At 37.2% G+C, this 16,383-nt stretch overlaps 1 protein-coding gene across 3 annotated transcripts in view; it reads left to right on the top strand.

Moving 5' to 3' along the window:
- Positions 1-16,383, top strand: part of EYS (eyes shut homolog) — an 880,825-nt gene that overhangs the window by 519,104 nt on the left and 345,338 nt on the right. For all 3 annotated transcript variants that reach the window (XM_054063979.1, XM_054063978.1, XM_054063977.1), the window contains 2 exons: positions 159-283; positions 7,592-7,844. In XM_054063979.1, coding sequence (XP_053919954.1) covers positions 159-283; positions 7,592-7,844 — 378 coding nt within the window. The remainder of the gene's footprint in view (positions 1-158; positions 284-7,591; positions 7,845-16,383) is intronic.

Raw genomic sequence — 16,383 nt, 5'->3', positions numbered from 1 at the left:
AGAAACTGCAGCCCCAAACAGTTTGTACTCATCCCATACTAAATATATTTATATATGTGAGGACTGAATACAGTTACTTGTATTTTTTTTATTTTAACAGGTCTTGGATTTGAAGATTTTATTGTTTCCTTGTTTTTTGTTTTTTTTTTTCCTACCAGGATGGGAAGGTCTCCATTGTGAGCTGGATGTTGATGAGTGCATATCCAATCCCTGCATACATGGCATCTGTGTCCAGAAGGACCCCAGCTTTGGTTATTCCTGTTTTTGTAAGCCAGGATTTGTGGTGAGAATCTGATATTATTTCTTCTCCTTTCCTTAACTTGACTATTCATTGATGCATAGAAAATTCTGTACATAATCCTTTTCCTTTTAAACCTCACTCAAATAAAACCTGGCCTTTCTGAAAGTACAGTAACTGCTTTAGTAACTGTTCTTCGTTGAATTTGTTCATTTTACTAATAAGAGCTCTAATATTCCGGAGAAATAGGCACATAACATCCACAAAAATTGGAAAAGTGTAAGTGTGCAACTTTGTTAGTTGTATAACTCACTTTGTGAGTGTATAATATCTTTGTTAGTTGTCAGAGCACAATCATATTTTTAAGTGTCACTTAACATTTTTTTACATACCATACTCATAGAATCATAGAATCATAGAATCACTAAGGTTGGAAAAGACCTCAAAGATAATAAGCCCAACTGTCAGCTCAACACCACTGTGCCTACTAACCCATGTTCCAATGTGCCATGTCTACATATTCTTTTAACACCTCCAGGAAAGGTGACCCCACTACTTCTCCACGAAGCCTGCTCCAGTGCTTCACCACTCTTCTTCCAGTAAAGAATTTTTTTCTAATAGCCAAGATAAACCTCCCCTGGCACAACTCATCCTATCACTGATTACTTGGTAGAAGAATCCAGCATCCTCTTCTCTCCAACCTCCCTTCAGGAAGAGAGCAATAAGGTCTCCCCTCAGCCTCCACTTCTCCAGACTAAACAGTCCCAGTTCCCTCAGACACTCCTCATAAGACTTGTGCTTCAGACACTTGACCAGCTTTGTTCCCCTTCTCTGCATGCACTTCACTACCTTTCTTGTAGTGAAGGACCCAAATTTGCACACAGTGTTAGAAGTGTGGCCTCATCAGTGCTGAATAGAGGCAGACAGTTGCTTTTCTAGTCCTGCTGAGCACAATATTTCTCATACAAGCCAGGATGTTACTGGGTCACTTGACCACCTGGGCTCAGCACTGATTCGTATACAGCTGGCTGTTGATGAGCACCTCCCAGGTCCTTTGCCACCAAGCAGCTTTCCGGCTGTTGGTCCCCAAGCCTGCAGCATTGTATTGAGTTGTTTTGACTGAAGTGCAGGCCTTATTAAACCTCATTCAACTGACCTTGGCCCACCAATCCAGCCTGTCTAGGTCCCTCCACAGAGCTTTCCTTCCCACAAGCAGATTAACACTCCCGGCTTAGTGTCATATGCAAACTTGAAAATATTGCATACGGAGAGATATTTTGAAAACAAGTTCCCTGAAAAGAAATCAAACAATTCCTTTGAAAGCTTAACCTTCTGGGTTTTGGTGTTATGTTTTATTCTTTCTGCTTAAGATACCAAAAGAATCCTTTGAGGGTGGTTAAATGCCAGCGCATTTATCTAAGAATGAAATTTCCACCCTGCCACCTTTTTCTGTCAGTTTTTTCTGTAGTCGAAAGTTGGTACCTACAATTTAAGCCTGTAATTTACCTAATCACAGGTCAGGTTTAAATTAATAGTATCATTTAATAGTTTGGGATTAGCAACAAGGAGAGAAATGAGTGCATGTTTTTTAGTCTTTTTCTTACTTTAGTTCTTATCCCTAAAATTCCAAGCTTGAAATTGTTATACAAATACCTTGTCTTTATAATTATGACAGTGATGCTTAATTTAATATATATGTTCCCTTTATTCCTTGTATTTACATTTGTAAAATAGATGGAACATATTATTGCAAGATTCATATTTAGCTTCATAGAACCACATCAAGTAAGAAATCAGTGGTTTTTGAGACGTTGCCCAGTTTCAGGGATTCTTTCTATAGCATCAGATTCTCTTTTATAGTCAACGAGGGAAAATAACAAAGCAATAAAATGAAAAAAAATCTATAATAAAAGTGAAGAAAAATTCTGTCTTCATTTCTTCTTGGGCACCATACTAATCTCTGTCCCACATCTGTTCTTTCAAGGAGATCCCCAGGACATACTAGCACGTGTCAAGGAGCACCAGTGTCAAGTGGGTTGCTCCACAAGGAAAGTCAGGCCAAGAGTCAAGCCTAGCAGCAAGGTAGGCAGGGACAATGATCTTGTAGGCAGAGACTGGAGTCCCACTGTACCTGAAACAGGATAGCAAAGCAAGAGCAGTGATGGTGGTAACCATTCAAATGGTTTTTTCAGGAGTCCAGGTACTGCCAGGCAAGTCCGTGATCACAAAACAGGTCTAAGGTTAAGCCAGGAAGAAAAGGCAGCAAGGCAAGGTCAGGATCAATAAAGCAGTGGGTTTCCTACAGCAGGTTTCAGCTTTATTGTACGCTCAATCAAGAACCAAGGGCAAGGGCCTAAGACTAAGTGCAGCTTCTGAGCTCAGTTATGAAATCTACAGATGAGAAACCTTGCACATCATTCTCACAGCTTAGCTCTTTTCACCTCAGAGTGATCCAAGGTAGTACAGATATATTAAATCAGAGCTGACCTTGAGCACAGGGAGATAAACCTGCAAGTGTGGAGGAAGAGGTTACAGAGATGAACTGTAGAAAATTATGAGGCTGATCAGTACCTTGACAATAATATGTTCAAGTCTAAAACACCAGAAGACTGTTGTGTTAATGTTCTTATCACAGAACTTTAATAAGTCCTTCTTCACACAAACCCACCCCTAAACATTCAGAGCAGAACTTCAAATTCCAATCAAATTTCATACCAAGTGGTCCATCATTAGCAGTAAATGAGAGAAGAACTGTCTTCCTCATGTAATACAAACACGGCACCAAAGAATGGAAGATTGTATAGGTTAACTTTATAGGTAACTGAAACTGCCATATTTTCAGGAATTTTACATACACTTCCATAATACAAGGTTATGAGTTACCTTTGTCTACAACCATATCTGCCACAATCCAAAATGTGGAGAAAGGATTCAATGTAACCACGTTAACATCAACCTCAGTATAACCGTAAGTCTTTCCTAGATTCAGAGAACTCATTATACCTGAACCCAGCAGTGGGAAGGTATCCCTAGGTTTGTTTTTTGGGGGAGCCAGAACTCATTTCTATTGTTAGTTTCAGTGAGAAAAAGTAGAATACTCCTATATTGTGTATTTAAAGACTACCAGTTCCACCACCTTCTCCTTTGTTCCTCCCTATTTGCTTACAATGCAGTATCATGAATCTGTGACCAGTAGGTCCTTTATTTATGTAATATAACCCTAAAGAAACTGACACAGAAAGGACTGTGTAGAGGCAGATATTTTCTCTAAATAAAGTATTTACTTTTCTCAAACTTCTCTGGGGAATGATAGAAGAAGGATAAAGGTCTGTCTAAATGTGGCAGTGGATTCGTACCTATCTTGTATCCTGAAGCCAGAACTGGATGCAGTATTCCAGGTGGCCTCATCAGCCCTACTGTGAAGGATTGTCTCCTTCAATCTGTTGATAATGGTTTTCTTAGTGCAGCACAGAATTTTTTACTCTTATTTTCTACAAGCACACATTGCTGGCTTGTATAATTTATCATCCACTGAGACCTTTAGATTAATCTCTGTAAAGATACTTTCTAGAGTGTGAGCCCCAAGCATGTACTGGTGCATGATGTCATTCCACCCCAAATAGAAGACTTTGCATTACCCTTGATTGAGTTCCCCGAGATTGCTGTCAGCACACTTCTCTAGACACTTGAGGTCAATATAAGTGGCAAAAGACACCTAGTATATCAAAAACTCCTCCCAATTTTGTATTAAGTGAAAACTCGTTGAGAGCACAGTCTGTCCTATCATCCATTACTGAAGATCTTGAGCAGTACTAGACCTAGAATGAACCCTTGGGGAACATAATCAATGACTGGCCTCCAGCAGGCCTTCACGCTGCTCATCACTGAACACAGGCTCTTTGAGCCCGGCAGTTCAGCCTTCAGAAAGTGCTGAAAGCCTCACTAGAGTTGAGACAGGCAATATCCACTGCTCTCCTCTCATCCACCAAGTCAGACATTTCTTCATAGGGGGCTATCAGACTAGTAAAGCATTATTTCCCCCGCCCAGCGCCATGTCAACTATTCCTAATCGTCATCTTGTCTTTCCTGTGCCTAGAAATGGTTTCCAGGTGTCATAATTTCATCAGCTTCCTGGTAACTGAGGTGAGGCTGACTGGTGTGTAGTTCCCTGGATATTCCTTCTTACCCTCCTTGAAAGCAGGAGTGACTTATGCATTCTTCCAGTCACCTGGAATTTCTCCTAGTTGCAGTGACTATTTGCCCTCAATTTTGTAAAATCTGTGAATTACCATAAGGGCTTGGATTTTAATAGTGTGTGTAATCTGGTCAAATTTACTGACAGATTATCCTAAGAAGGAAGAGATTAGCCTATAAGAATGAGTATAATTTTTCTGTAGGGTGCCTTTTTGGAGTACAATGGGTACCACTGATACGTCCCCACAGTCCATGACACTGTGTTCCTTTGTCTTCAAAAGCAGACAGGCACTCAAAACAAGGTCAGGTGACAATGAAGGATGTATCAATTGAGGGACACAATCTTTTTATATGGAAAATAATGAGCTCCTCATGTTAAAATAAACTTTTTTTCACGAAGTGTTTATACTTATACTACATAAACAACTGTAATGAAGATCAATTACGCTATTATTTTTAGTACTTGTTTCTCACAAAACAACCTTCTGAATGCCAAATACAAACATCAGAGAAGGAAGATTAAAATCCACACAAAGATATTATTTCTCCATTCAGTGCAAAAATCATTGGTACAAGTCATCATTGTATGATACTGAGGGACCACAAGTACAAATAAGTCCAAAAATGGATTAGTGGGAGGATTGGATCATTCTTATACAGATTACTCTTCTGAATGTTACTCTGGCTTAGGGAGTCTTTGAATTATACATTGCCAGAATCTGGAATGGTACATTTGGGGAATTATCAAGTGCAAACTCAGCTTGTTTTCTTCCCGTATCCTTCCCCAATTATTCATTAATAGTTCACTGATGATGAAGCTAGATAGATATTTTACCCATGGGGCAGCTTTTCTATTAGTGCAGAGTTTGGGCATTAACTGTACAGGATGTTGCAGAACAAGCCCTTACAGAAGAAAAAGTACAAACCTTTGAGAATTTAAAATGCATTGTATGCTTTAATTCTATTAGTCACTCTTCCATCTTTAGACCCTCAGATTCCACCATGCTTTGAGAGGTCTACTGTAGAGAAAGGTATTGTTGAAAAAAACTCAGAAAAATGTTTAACACGCGTATCTTCAGTATGAAAAATAAGGAGTTAGGGTCTAAACATCTTCTGATGTTTGGTAGGTCTCTGATGGGTTCTGGTTTCTAATAGTGAGTATGTGTGGGGTGGACGAAGTGGAACTCCCAGAGATATAAATGTTCAAGGAATTCCAGTTGCAGTGTGTGTTAGGTAAATCTTCTGTAGTCTATATATGTAATGCTATCTGAAGTAGGCAACATAAAGTATAGATCATGAATTTTCTCATAAATTTTGAGAAGAAAATCGTAGCCAGTGGTATATGGAAAAAGTGTTTACTTTTGAAATGGAAATGTTTATAGACACATCGCTACTTTTAAATACAATTCTGCCCCATCTTCCCGCATAGAAACTGTTGAAGCATTTACAGACACTATCAAGGCTATCAAATTTATCTATGACTATTTAATGTACCCTTCATGCACAGTGGAGGTTATCCACATCTGCTTTGTTTCTATGAGTCATAAAATCATAATGAAATGCTCTTCAACATTACATGTATCTGTAATAAAAATGCACAGGGGAAGTCGGAATGACACATAAGTTTTATGGGATTAAGAAAGATTATTAGACAGAAACTTATTCAAACTGATCTTTTGTGTTATGTGTGGAATTAGAAAAGAGCAAGGAGGAAATGGTTTTTTTTACCATTGTACGGAAATACGACATATAAATTGACCAGGTGTTCCTTTGTTCTTTGGAATGCCGACAGAGCGAGTGATTTTATAAGATGCCATGAGTTTACCAAATAGCTCATCTGCTTGCCAAAACAAATTAAGAACTTGATGGAAACAAGCATGGTTGTGTCTAAATCATTAAAAAAACTTCAATTTAAACTCTTCCATTTTAAACACCGAATGATTTAATCTACTTGTAAGAAAAGTAATTTCAGTTTCTGCATCTGCACTTCTGCTTTTTTCTCTCTTGCACTTCCTATCGTTTCTTAATACCATAAATAAATTTAATGGACTTCTCAGAAAATGTAAGTTCCTTCAAGTTTTGTGTAAATAACTGGCCAGGCAGACAAGAGAGACTATTTAAACATCTTGTCTGGGGGAAAATTTACAATGAACACATACATTTTGGGCACTGAAGAATTTACTTGTATTTTCTTACATGTGCCCTAGTTACAGGAGAAACTTCACTTGGAAATTGTATCATGATGACACTGATATGATATCATTATCTCTTGTCAGGGACCACATTGTTCATATTTTGAATGTGTAGGAACGTTTTAGATTAGCTAAGTTAGCTGTATCTTTTCACATAGCCCATTAGTTCATTGCAACAATTTTCACAAGAAGTGAAAATAAAATTACCCCAGGCCTAGCTTTGGCATATATTTATTTCATGCTTCAAGAATGTATTTAATTGACATAATTATTACGGTAAAAGAAATGCATTATTTCTTGCCTTTTTTTACAGACCACTGAATGTGAATGTTTTAAATTTATTATTAGGAAGGATATTTCAGGCTTTCCATGAATTGTTAGTCTTGATAAAAAAGTAAAAAGTGAGTGCTAGGTCAAACTTGAGACTTTTTCCTTTTTCCTTTTGCCTTTTTCCTTTTTTTAAGAGTTATCCATGAACTTAATGTATTAACAAGGTAAAGATTTGGTAACAAAAGGTAACAAATACTGAGTCTCAGCCCACAAATAGTAAGTATATTAGCTTGACAATCAGAAAAAAATGTACATTTTTAGACAGCCAAGTCCACAGCACAAAGTTTCCTGTAGAACTATATGCTAATTGAAATTATTATTTTAAGAGTTTCTTTATTATTAATGATTATTATTTTTGATAATTTGCAATTACAAATCTGCAGGGAAATTGTTTGTGTTCATAATTTGTAATACTAAGTCTGAGTCAAAATATCATTTAGTTAAAATTTAAAATATACAACTGTACTATTAAATTGATAAACAATATTTTCCACATGATTAGATTTACTTCAGAAAGTGTGAACAGCTTAATATAAGCAAACAATATTTTAGAATTAAAAGAAATTAATAATCTGAACTAACATGACTATGAAATGCAAATTGCCTTCAAAATGGCTTTTTAAAAATTCTCTTTCAGGGACGAAGCTGTGAGCTTAATTACAATGATTGCCTTATACAGTCCTGCTCCACTGGGTTTCTCTGTGTTGATGGAATAAACAATATCACCTGTTTACCCACTATCCCCCAAAGCAAGAAAACTGTCACTGAAGTGGCTGAAGTGTTTCCCACTGAGATTTTAGACAATGACCTTCCATCAGCCCTAGCTGTGTCTATGGAACATTGGTCTGAACGTGCTTCTCCTGATTTTCATAGAGGAAAGGTGGCCCAAGGTAAGTAGAAAAAGCTTCTGAGTAATGCATATATCAAACCTCTCTCCTTGTTAGTGCTTTTTAAATGTTAAGAAAATTCAAAACATATTAATTTTCTTCTTAATAGTGTTATTATCTACTTCCTCTATTACTTTCTGTTCTTTCGATTTAATCCATCAATCTTTCTTAAATGCATTGATAAGTAACTGGAAAATTACTCTCTTCTGTCAAAAGTTTTTCCCAGCATCTTACACATCCAGTAAGGAAAACTGTACTTTCTCTCACCTTCATTTTCACTTTTCTAGAGTGTACAATTACATATGACTCATATTGTGCTCAGCAGTCTCTGATCCTAATGCCAATCTCCCTTCATCCTTAGTTAGTAAGCAGGAGAAAGATAATTTGCCTTACTATACTGAGACTTTTCTTTCTTAGGCCACATGTTATCTGAGTGTTTCCTTTGCTGTGCAGCTAGATATTTCTTTCACTGAAAACAGCTGCAACAAGTCTCTCAACATCTCTTCCATTCTAACTGTTTGTAGTGATTTTTTGGGGAACCTTAAAGAATTGCTTATCTTGTTATTTTTTAAATATTTGAAGAAAAGTCAACACTAACAGAAATATGTTTTATTTTGAAGATTGTTCCTTCTTTGTGGCCCACTCATTTTACTAAAATTAGCATTATACAGATAGCATCTGTAAAAGACATCGTCTTTACAGTTAGTTTCAGAATTTTTTGCTTATATATCTTTTCAAAATAGTTACTTGTATGAAAAAGTAAGCCAGGAGTCCTGATTTTTAATTTGGGTAAATGAGTTTTACTGAATATTTGAGTTCTGTACAGACTAGTCTTCTGAGGATATATGTAAGAGTTTTTTGCATTCTTAATATTTAATATTCCTTTTTGATGTTAGTAGTGACACTGAGTGTAACGCGGTTACAGATGGAGTTACATCTGTGCATCTTGCAAAAAAAACATGCCACATACTTTGCTGATGTTCTCAATGAATGCCATTTGTAACTAATTCATTTTATATTGATTCAAAATATCCGGTTGATCTAGAAAATTTAATACTTCTGTTCTGAGCTGCGCTTCTTGTTCTGATGCTGGCCCTCATATAAAATATGAAAAATGGGAAGGTTTGCACTTGACTCAGCTCTTGAGGTCACTAAAACCACTTCTACAATTTTATTAGGAAGTTGGTTTACAGAGTCATTTGTCTGCTATATAACACTCTGATAAGACTGAATTAGGTTTTGATGGCCATATAATTTGGTTCAGATTCAGTTCAGGACCAAATTTTTTTTTTTTTTTTCTTTTCTCTTATGTGTTTGGGTTTTGTGGGGTTTTTTGTTTTTTTTTTTTTTTTTTTTAATAGGTTTGGTTTGATTTTTTTTCCTACATTTTTATCCTTAAAGGTCTGAGAAAGGCAGATATTTTTTGGAATGCTTCTAACCACTAATTTGGCTAAATTGAGCTATGGAATAGGAGGACACTAATTGCCCCTAGACATTCTTTAACAGTATTCAGGATATCAACTTCAACAGCTGTTCTGTCTTCACACTTTCTTAACTCTGCTGTTCAGGTCTCAGTAAAACTGAAGTCTAATATCACACTTGGACCATATGTGGCTACAAATGCTTTCATAGATTTAAGGTCAGTACCTCTTTCCCAGCATAATTACAATACAATCTCATTTATCACTAGTTCCTTAATGACACTTTCTGTTTTCCCAACACAAGTTTCATTGTTAGAGCAACACCAGACTGCTGCTTTACCTGCCGTAGACATTAGTTCAGCAATTAGTAACATACCAGGGGCTGAAATAGCGAGTCATTACTCTCCCGTGGCTTGTAGTTTATAACTAATTCTGTAAGTGCAGCTTCAGTTCTCTCTAGGTTGCCTTGAAAGAGTCCTGAAGAATTGTGAGGTGTCTTTTTAGCGTCAGAAGAGTAGTGGAGGTCATGAAGTCCTTCAATAATTTCTCATTCCCCTACTAAGGTATATATTTTAAAACAGATATCTTTCCTTAGTTTGTTAGCTAGTCATGAAACTCAGATGCAAACACCTCTTCTTAGTGAATATCTGGCTATTACTGCTTCATCCATCAGCCAGAAACTCACAAACGTCAAATCATAGTCCCTTGATTCTTTAGGTGTCTGAAGTCAGATATGTTCAACATAGTCTATGACTGGAGTAAAACTGATGAATTCTCAGACTAAGTTCTGCATAGTAAACAGTTCCCATGTTATGAGATGTTTTGGATGAACTCAGTGATATTAACCAGCTGGTACACATTACTGGGAGCTACATCTAATACTTTTGGGTGTTTATTTTCTTCATCTAGCAAAATAACATAATTAGTGGAGTTCACACAACTGTCAACCTTGCATTTCACTACAGGAAATACAAATATATCTCGATTTGATAGAACTATCTATTCTGCCTTTGACTTCATAAGAATCACGTACTCATTTTCCATGTTTTGATTGATATTTTCTGACTATTTTTCCTTCAAAGACCATTTCTTTATACTCATAATTTTCATCACTAATGCCATTTAAAAAGACAAATACAGACTTGAACAAATTTTTAACCACTATTGGACATCTGAAAATAGAGGAAAATCAATAATTACTGGAGACAAAATGCATGATCCAGTTATGGAGATGTATCATTCTTTAATTCGAGATATTTTCTTAAATATTTAGCTGAGTAGTAGGTCTCAAGAATTAATTTTAGCCCACATAGTACTAGTTCCAAGTTTAAAACGTCTACTGATATATGAGACTTTAAAAATATTTTTGAAAACAATCCCGTCAAGTGTTTTTGCTGTATATCTTCTTCCTACAAAAACTTCAGATATAGTTTTACTAATGGATACTCTGAAAAGTCATCATTATTCAAGTCTTCCAGTGATAAGTTATTTTACTTTGTTTTAGCTGCACAAACCTCATCCATGCAAAGTGAAATTTGTAAAACATTAGTGATAAAACCTTTGTCTTTATATACTTCTAATACATATATATAACATTTCTGCCTTACAAGAATACTAGCAAGATTTTACTGAAACATAAGAGATGTATATCTACAGTATATCTACAGTGGATTCAGTTTCTGGTCTTTATCAGCTAATGTTTTCTGTTGTCAGGTGCTTGAAAGCAATTTATTGCAATCAGGCAGCAGCCTGTCCAATGGATATGGCACCTGCTGCTGTACCTGATGCAGATGGTTATTCTTCATGTTCTGCCACATAGGCTACTAGATCAAAACAGAAGTATGTTGGAGGCTGCTATAGTGCCGGTGGGCGATTAGCAACTGAACAGTTTCACTTAATTACAGTAAAATTTTCAGGATTTCTGGTGTAGCTTTTGTTGTACTTCCATATAAATTCAAGTGGTATCTATATGATTAAAGTACACAAGTATGATTATTGATATTTCTGAATGTAAAATACATATAGGGAAAAATGTATTTTTATCTGTTGAGAGAATCATTTATATATATAACCTAAGTAACTTGCCACTTTCATTCTTTGCTTGGGGGTTTCTGTACAAAGAATTGTTTAATTTCATAAATTTACACCACATAGAGAAATCAAAAAAGGATTCTAGACTATGAAAGACATGTATAAAGGCACCAAGAGACAAGTAAAACCCAGGGTTTTTTTGGTTTGGAATAATAGTTGTTTTCCTGTGAATGCTTGTCCATATACATTTCATTCTCAATATGCACACATATGAAATGCTTACTGCCAGAAGTGCCTCCTCATACTCTGCCTGCCCTCATGAGGTCAAACTTTCTGCGCACACCACTGTGGATTCCCAACAGATCAAGGTATGAATCAACATGGAAATAAATCTCAAGCTCCACACCTAGTGCATAATTACTGGTTTTAAAGGTTTCCCTCAGAATTAACAAAGAAAAAATATTACTTTGATTTTAAAAAATCTGTTAATTTCTTCTTTTCTATTTCTTATGCTTTGATATCTTCAGTTTGAAGTAAATTTGTATGAATTGTGCCACATACTCTGTAAATATTTCTTTGAATGTCTGTGAATTATTTGGCACCAAGTGAACTCTTTGGATTCCATATTAATTCTACTTGTTGGCTTATACAATATAAAGACACCTAAAAGACACTGAGATCATAGTGTTGCATACTGCAGTTTAGTTCACCGCCACCTATTTCCTATTTGAAAGTGGAAGGCCCAAATGTGCCCAAAATAATAGCATTGAAACATATTTTCCTTTCACCTTTCCTGTAGAAGCGTTAGAGAGATTTATCTCCTTGCCCTTCCTCTTAAAGAAAACGTCTTAGGAAGATTTATACAACACTCTTTGAATGGAACATTGCTTGAGAACATTAATTAAAGGAAATTAATATCGCTACCATAATTGGCCTTCTGGGCTGCGAGTGCACATTGCCAGCTCATGTCAAGCTTCTCATCAACCAGCATCCCCAAGTCCTTCTCTGCAGGGCTGCTCTCCATCACGTCATCCCCCACCTTGTATTGAAAATGCGGATTGCCCTGACCTATGTGTAGGTCCCTGCATTTGACCCTGTTGAACATTATGAGGTTCTCACAGTCCCACTTCTCCAGCTCGTCCATGTCCCTCTGGATGACATCCTGTCCTTCTGGTGTGACAACTGCACCACCCAGCTTGGTGTCATCTGCAAACTTGCTGAGGGTGAACTCGATGTGACCGTCCAACCAACTCCTTTTCCACTGAACAGTCCACCCATCAAATCTATGTCTCTCTAATTTAGAGAGAAGGATGTTGTGGGAGACAGTGTCAAAGGCTTTGCAGAACTCCAGACAGATGATATCCATTGCCTTTCCCATGTATACTGATGTGGTCACACCATCGTAGAAAGCCGCTAGGTTGGTCAGGCAGGACTTGCCCTTGGTGAAACCATGCTGGCTGTCTCAAATCACCTGTCTGTCTTCCCTGTGCTTTAGCATAGCTTCTGGGAGGATGTCCCCAGGCACAGAGGTGAAGCTGACAGGTCGGTAGATCCCAGGGTCTTCTTTTCTACTCTTTTTAAAAATGGGCACAATGTTGCCCTACTTCCAGTCATCAGGGACTTCTCCTGACTGCCGTGACTTTTCAAATATCATGGAAAGACTTTTCAAATATCATGACTTTTCAAATATCAGTATCAGTATTGATAACTTACACTCTGGGGAAAATGGGTACTACAGACTTTTCATATGTTTTAGTGTTTCTATTCTCATCTGACAAAAAGTTCATGCAATACAGCAAGTTCTATGAGAGTTCAAAGTAGCAGGTGCCTCTAGAAAAAGACTATGAGAGATGGGATGTGTTTGGCAGGAAAATATATTTTTTGGTGCTTTCTCCAGGTATGCATTTCAACTACCATATCATTGCTTGCAGAAAATAATGTTTTGTAAATAAATTTATACGGAGAAAAATACATGGTTATAGAAAAGCTTTTACGGGACCAGAGGGAATGATCCAAGTTCTTCATCACAAAAAAAAAATGTCTGTTAACCACTCTGCAAAGTTCTGTATCTGTATTTAATATCCCTAAGCATAATACGACCATGCTCGTGTTGATGTGAATAATCTCCTAATCACAATTATAACATCAGAAGAGCTTCCATCTCAGTTTTGATGAAGATAGTCAAATCAATTTTCTTTAGAGTTAATTTCCACAGGTATCTAAAGATTTATGAAGATGTAATGATTTGTTCATTTGATGACTCTGGTCTAGATTGTGGAGCTCAAGGGTATTCTACTACCAGCTTGAAAAATGAGGCCATTTTTAAAATGCACGGCTGTTTGGGGAAATCTCAACTGTACATTTGCAGACCAACTCTGTAGTAATGGCTTGCATAAAGGTTATCGAGCAGCAAAAGTAAGACCAGAAAGAATGCAGGCCCTCTGCTGCATGAAGCTGGGAACCTAATGGACACAGAAAAGACCAAGGCACTCAATGCCTTCTTTACAGGCAAGACTGGCCTTTGGGAACACAAGTGAGAAATTCTGGAACAAGGAGTCCTGACCCTTGAAGAGGATGAAGTGAAGGAAGATTTAATAAAAGTGGGCATTCACAGGTCTGTTGGACCTGATTGAACAATGCTCCCACAAATGCTGAGGGAGCTGGCTGGAGTAATTGTGAGACAACTGTTAACCTTCAAAAGGTTGAGGTGATCAGGAGAGTTTTCTGGTGACTGGAAGAATGCATATGTCATTCCTGTCTTCAGGAAGGGCAAGAAGGAAGAACCAAGGAACTACAGGCCAGTCAGCCTCACTTCAATTACTGGGAAGCAGATGGTGCAGCAGCACATGAAGGAGGAACAAGAGAGTGATTAGGAATAGTGGGCATGGATCTATGAAGGGGAAATAGTGCTTTACACAGCTCACAGCACACCTATCTGATGACTGGCTTAGTGGATAAGAGGAGAGTAGTGGGTACCGTCTGTCTCAATTTAGTGAAGCTTTTGACACTTTCTGCCATAATGTCCTCACAAACAAGCTAAAAAAGTGTGGACGAGATAAATGGACAGTGAAATAGATTGAAAACCAGCTGAATTGCCAGTCTCAGGGGCCTGTGTTGAGTCAAAGATCATCCTGGGTTACAGAAGGGGAATTTTTGAGATCATGTCAAGGGAACTGGTTTTTCCCCTTTGTAAAGCACTGGTGAGATCATATCTGGAGTCTTGTGTCTGTTTCTGGCCCAAGTACAGCAGGGACCTCAACTTACTTGAATAAGTCCAGGAAAAGGCCATGAAGATGATGAAGCAATTGTAGCATCTCACATATGAGGATAGTCTGAGAACAAAAGGCTTAGGAGATGATCTTACCTTGTCAGAGGGACCATTTAAATACTGATACAGAAACTTTCCAGTGGTGCCCACTGACAGGACAAGGAGCAACTGACACAAATTGAAATGCAGGGAATTCTTAATCTTTTTCTCTTTCTTAAGATAGTCAAGCATTGGAACAGGTCCCCCAGAGAGATTGTGGAGTTTCCATCTATGGAGATATTTGGAATTGAACTGGACAATGTCTTGAACAACCTGTTCTAACTGATCCTACTGTGAGCAGGTGGGGTTGGATAGATGATTTCCAGTGGTATCTTCCAGTTTCACTTGTTCCGGGATTCTGTGATACCCTGCGATTGTCAGGAGATAATTTTCTTACAGACAGTTTTATAAAGGACTCTGAATATTTACATCTAGGTGTGCATCCAATTAGTCACCAAGCGTGGGATTCATCTTGCCTGTATCTGTTCATTAGATAATCCAAGTAAATTGTATCACTCTGTGATGAATGAAGAGAACGGCCTGCTTTAAACATCTATTCTGGGGCAGGATGTAAACTCTTCTCCTTTCCTCCATATATAGTGTTCTGCTTCTCTGTAATTTTGTTTTTGGTAAAGGAACTGAATATTGGGCTGGCTAAATTTTCCGTTTATGTTATGTTTGTGGATGGTGGAGCTCACAAAGACATCTAGGAGACCAGAACCTGTGGAACTAGATATCAATATTAACAACACATCTTGGAGAAATACAGCTACTACACCGTAACTGACTTCTATCATTTAGCACATACTACTAAGCTCCTCACGTGCAGTATTATTTTGCTTAAAATCTTGCTCTGACAAATCTCCAATTCTGATTTCTCACTTGCCCACTTTCAGTAGTTACTAATTAAAGACTCTTAGGAGGAAGGAAAATTCAGACGTTCCATTGGTTTTTAGACGTTTTCCATCACAATCTAATACATTTTCATCTTTCTCCTTAGTAAAGTTCTATTCAATTATATGAAATAATGTATGCTGAGGTCTCTGAAAAATGTTGAAATTACGTGACACCTTTGCCTAATTCTATTTTATCATATTGATTTGTATCTGTTACATTCACTTATCTGCCATGACTCTCATGATTCCTTTAAACTTTGCCTTTTATCAGTCCTGCCAGACATAGTATAATTATTCAACCCATTTTAGTTTCTCTATTCTCAAAAGCTGTAATCATATGCAGATTTTAAATGTCTTGTTATATCAAGGAAGGAAATATTTTTAACATCGTTAAGATGCTAGCTATGTAGGTTAGCATGGAATTTCATGGAAAGTAAATGCATTGAACCCTGATCCAGTATTTACACTATATCTGTAACTGCTAGAAGTGTTATCTTGCTAATTTTCCAGACCTATTTCACAAGCAGTCATTCTTCCTAAGAGTGTTAATGCAAGCCTGGTCTGCATCTGCTTTTATTTAGGTGCATTCTGCTTACTTGCAAGCAAAAGATCTATGCTAGCCTCCAACTTTGAAGTGTTTTTCACTCTGATTGCTTCATACTCATAATTTTCCTATGTATCTCTCTTGTTTAGAAGTCTATGTGTGTATGTGTCATAACAAGAAAAAGATAAACAAAAAGTAACCTTTGTTTAGGAAGTTATACATCATCTGTTACTTTGTAAGTTTCTTTATCAGAATAAAAAGGAGTTTCTAGTGAGGTGGGTGTTGATCTCTTCTCCAAAGGAACAAGTAATAAGACGGGAGGAAATTGCCTCAAGTTGCACCA

This window comes from Cuculus canorus, chromosome 3, assembly GCF_017976375.1.
Source record: "Cuculus canorus isolate bCucCan1 chromosome 3, bCucCan1.pri, whole genome shotgun sequence".
Taxonomy (NCBI): domain Eukaryota; kingdom Metazoa; phylum Chordata; class Aves; order Cuculiformes; family Cuculidae; genus Cuculus; species Cuculus canorus.
This window is presented reverse-complemented; position numbering and strand designations above follow the sequence as displayed.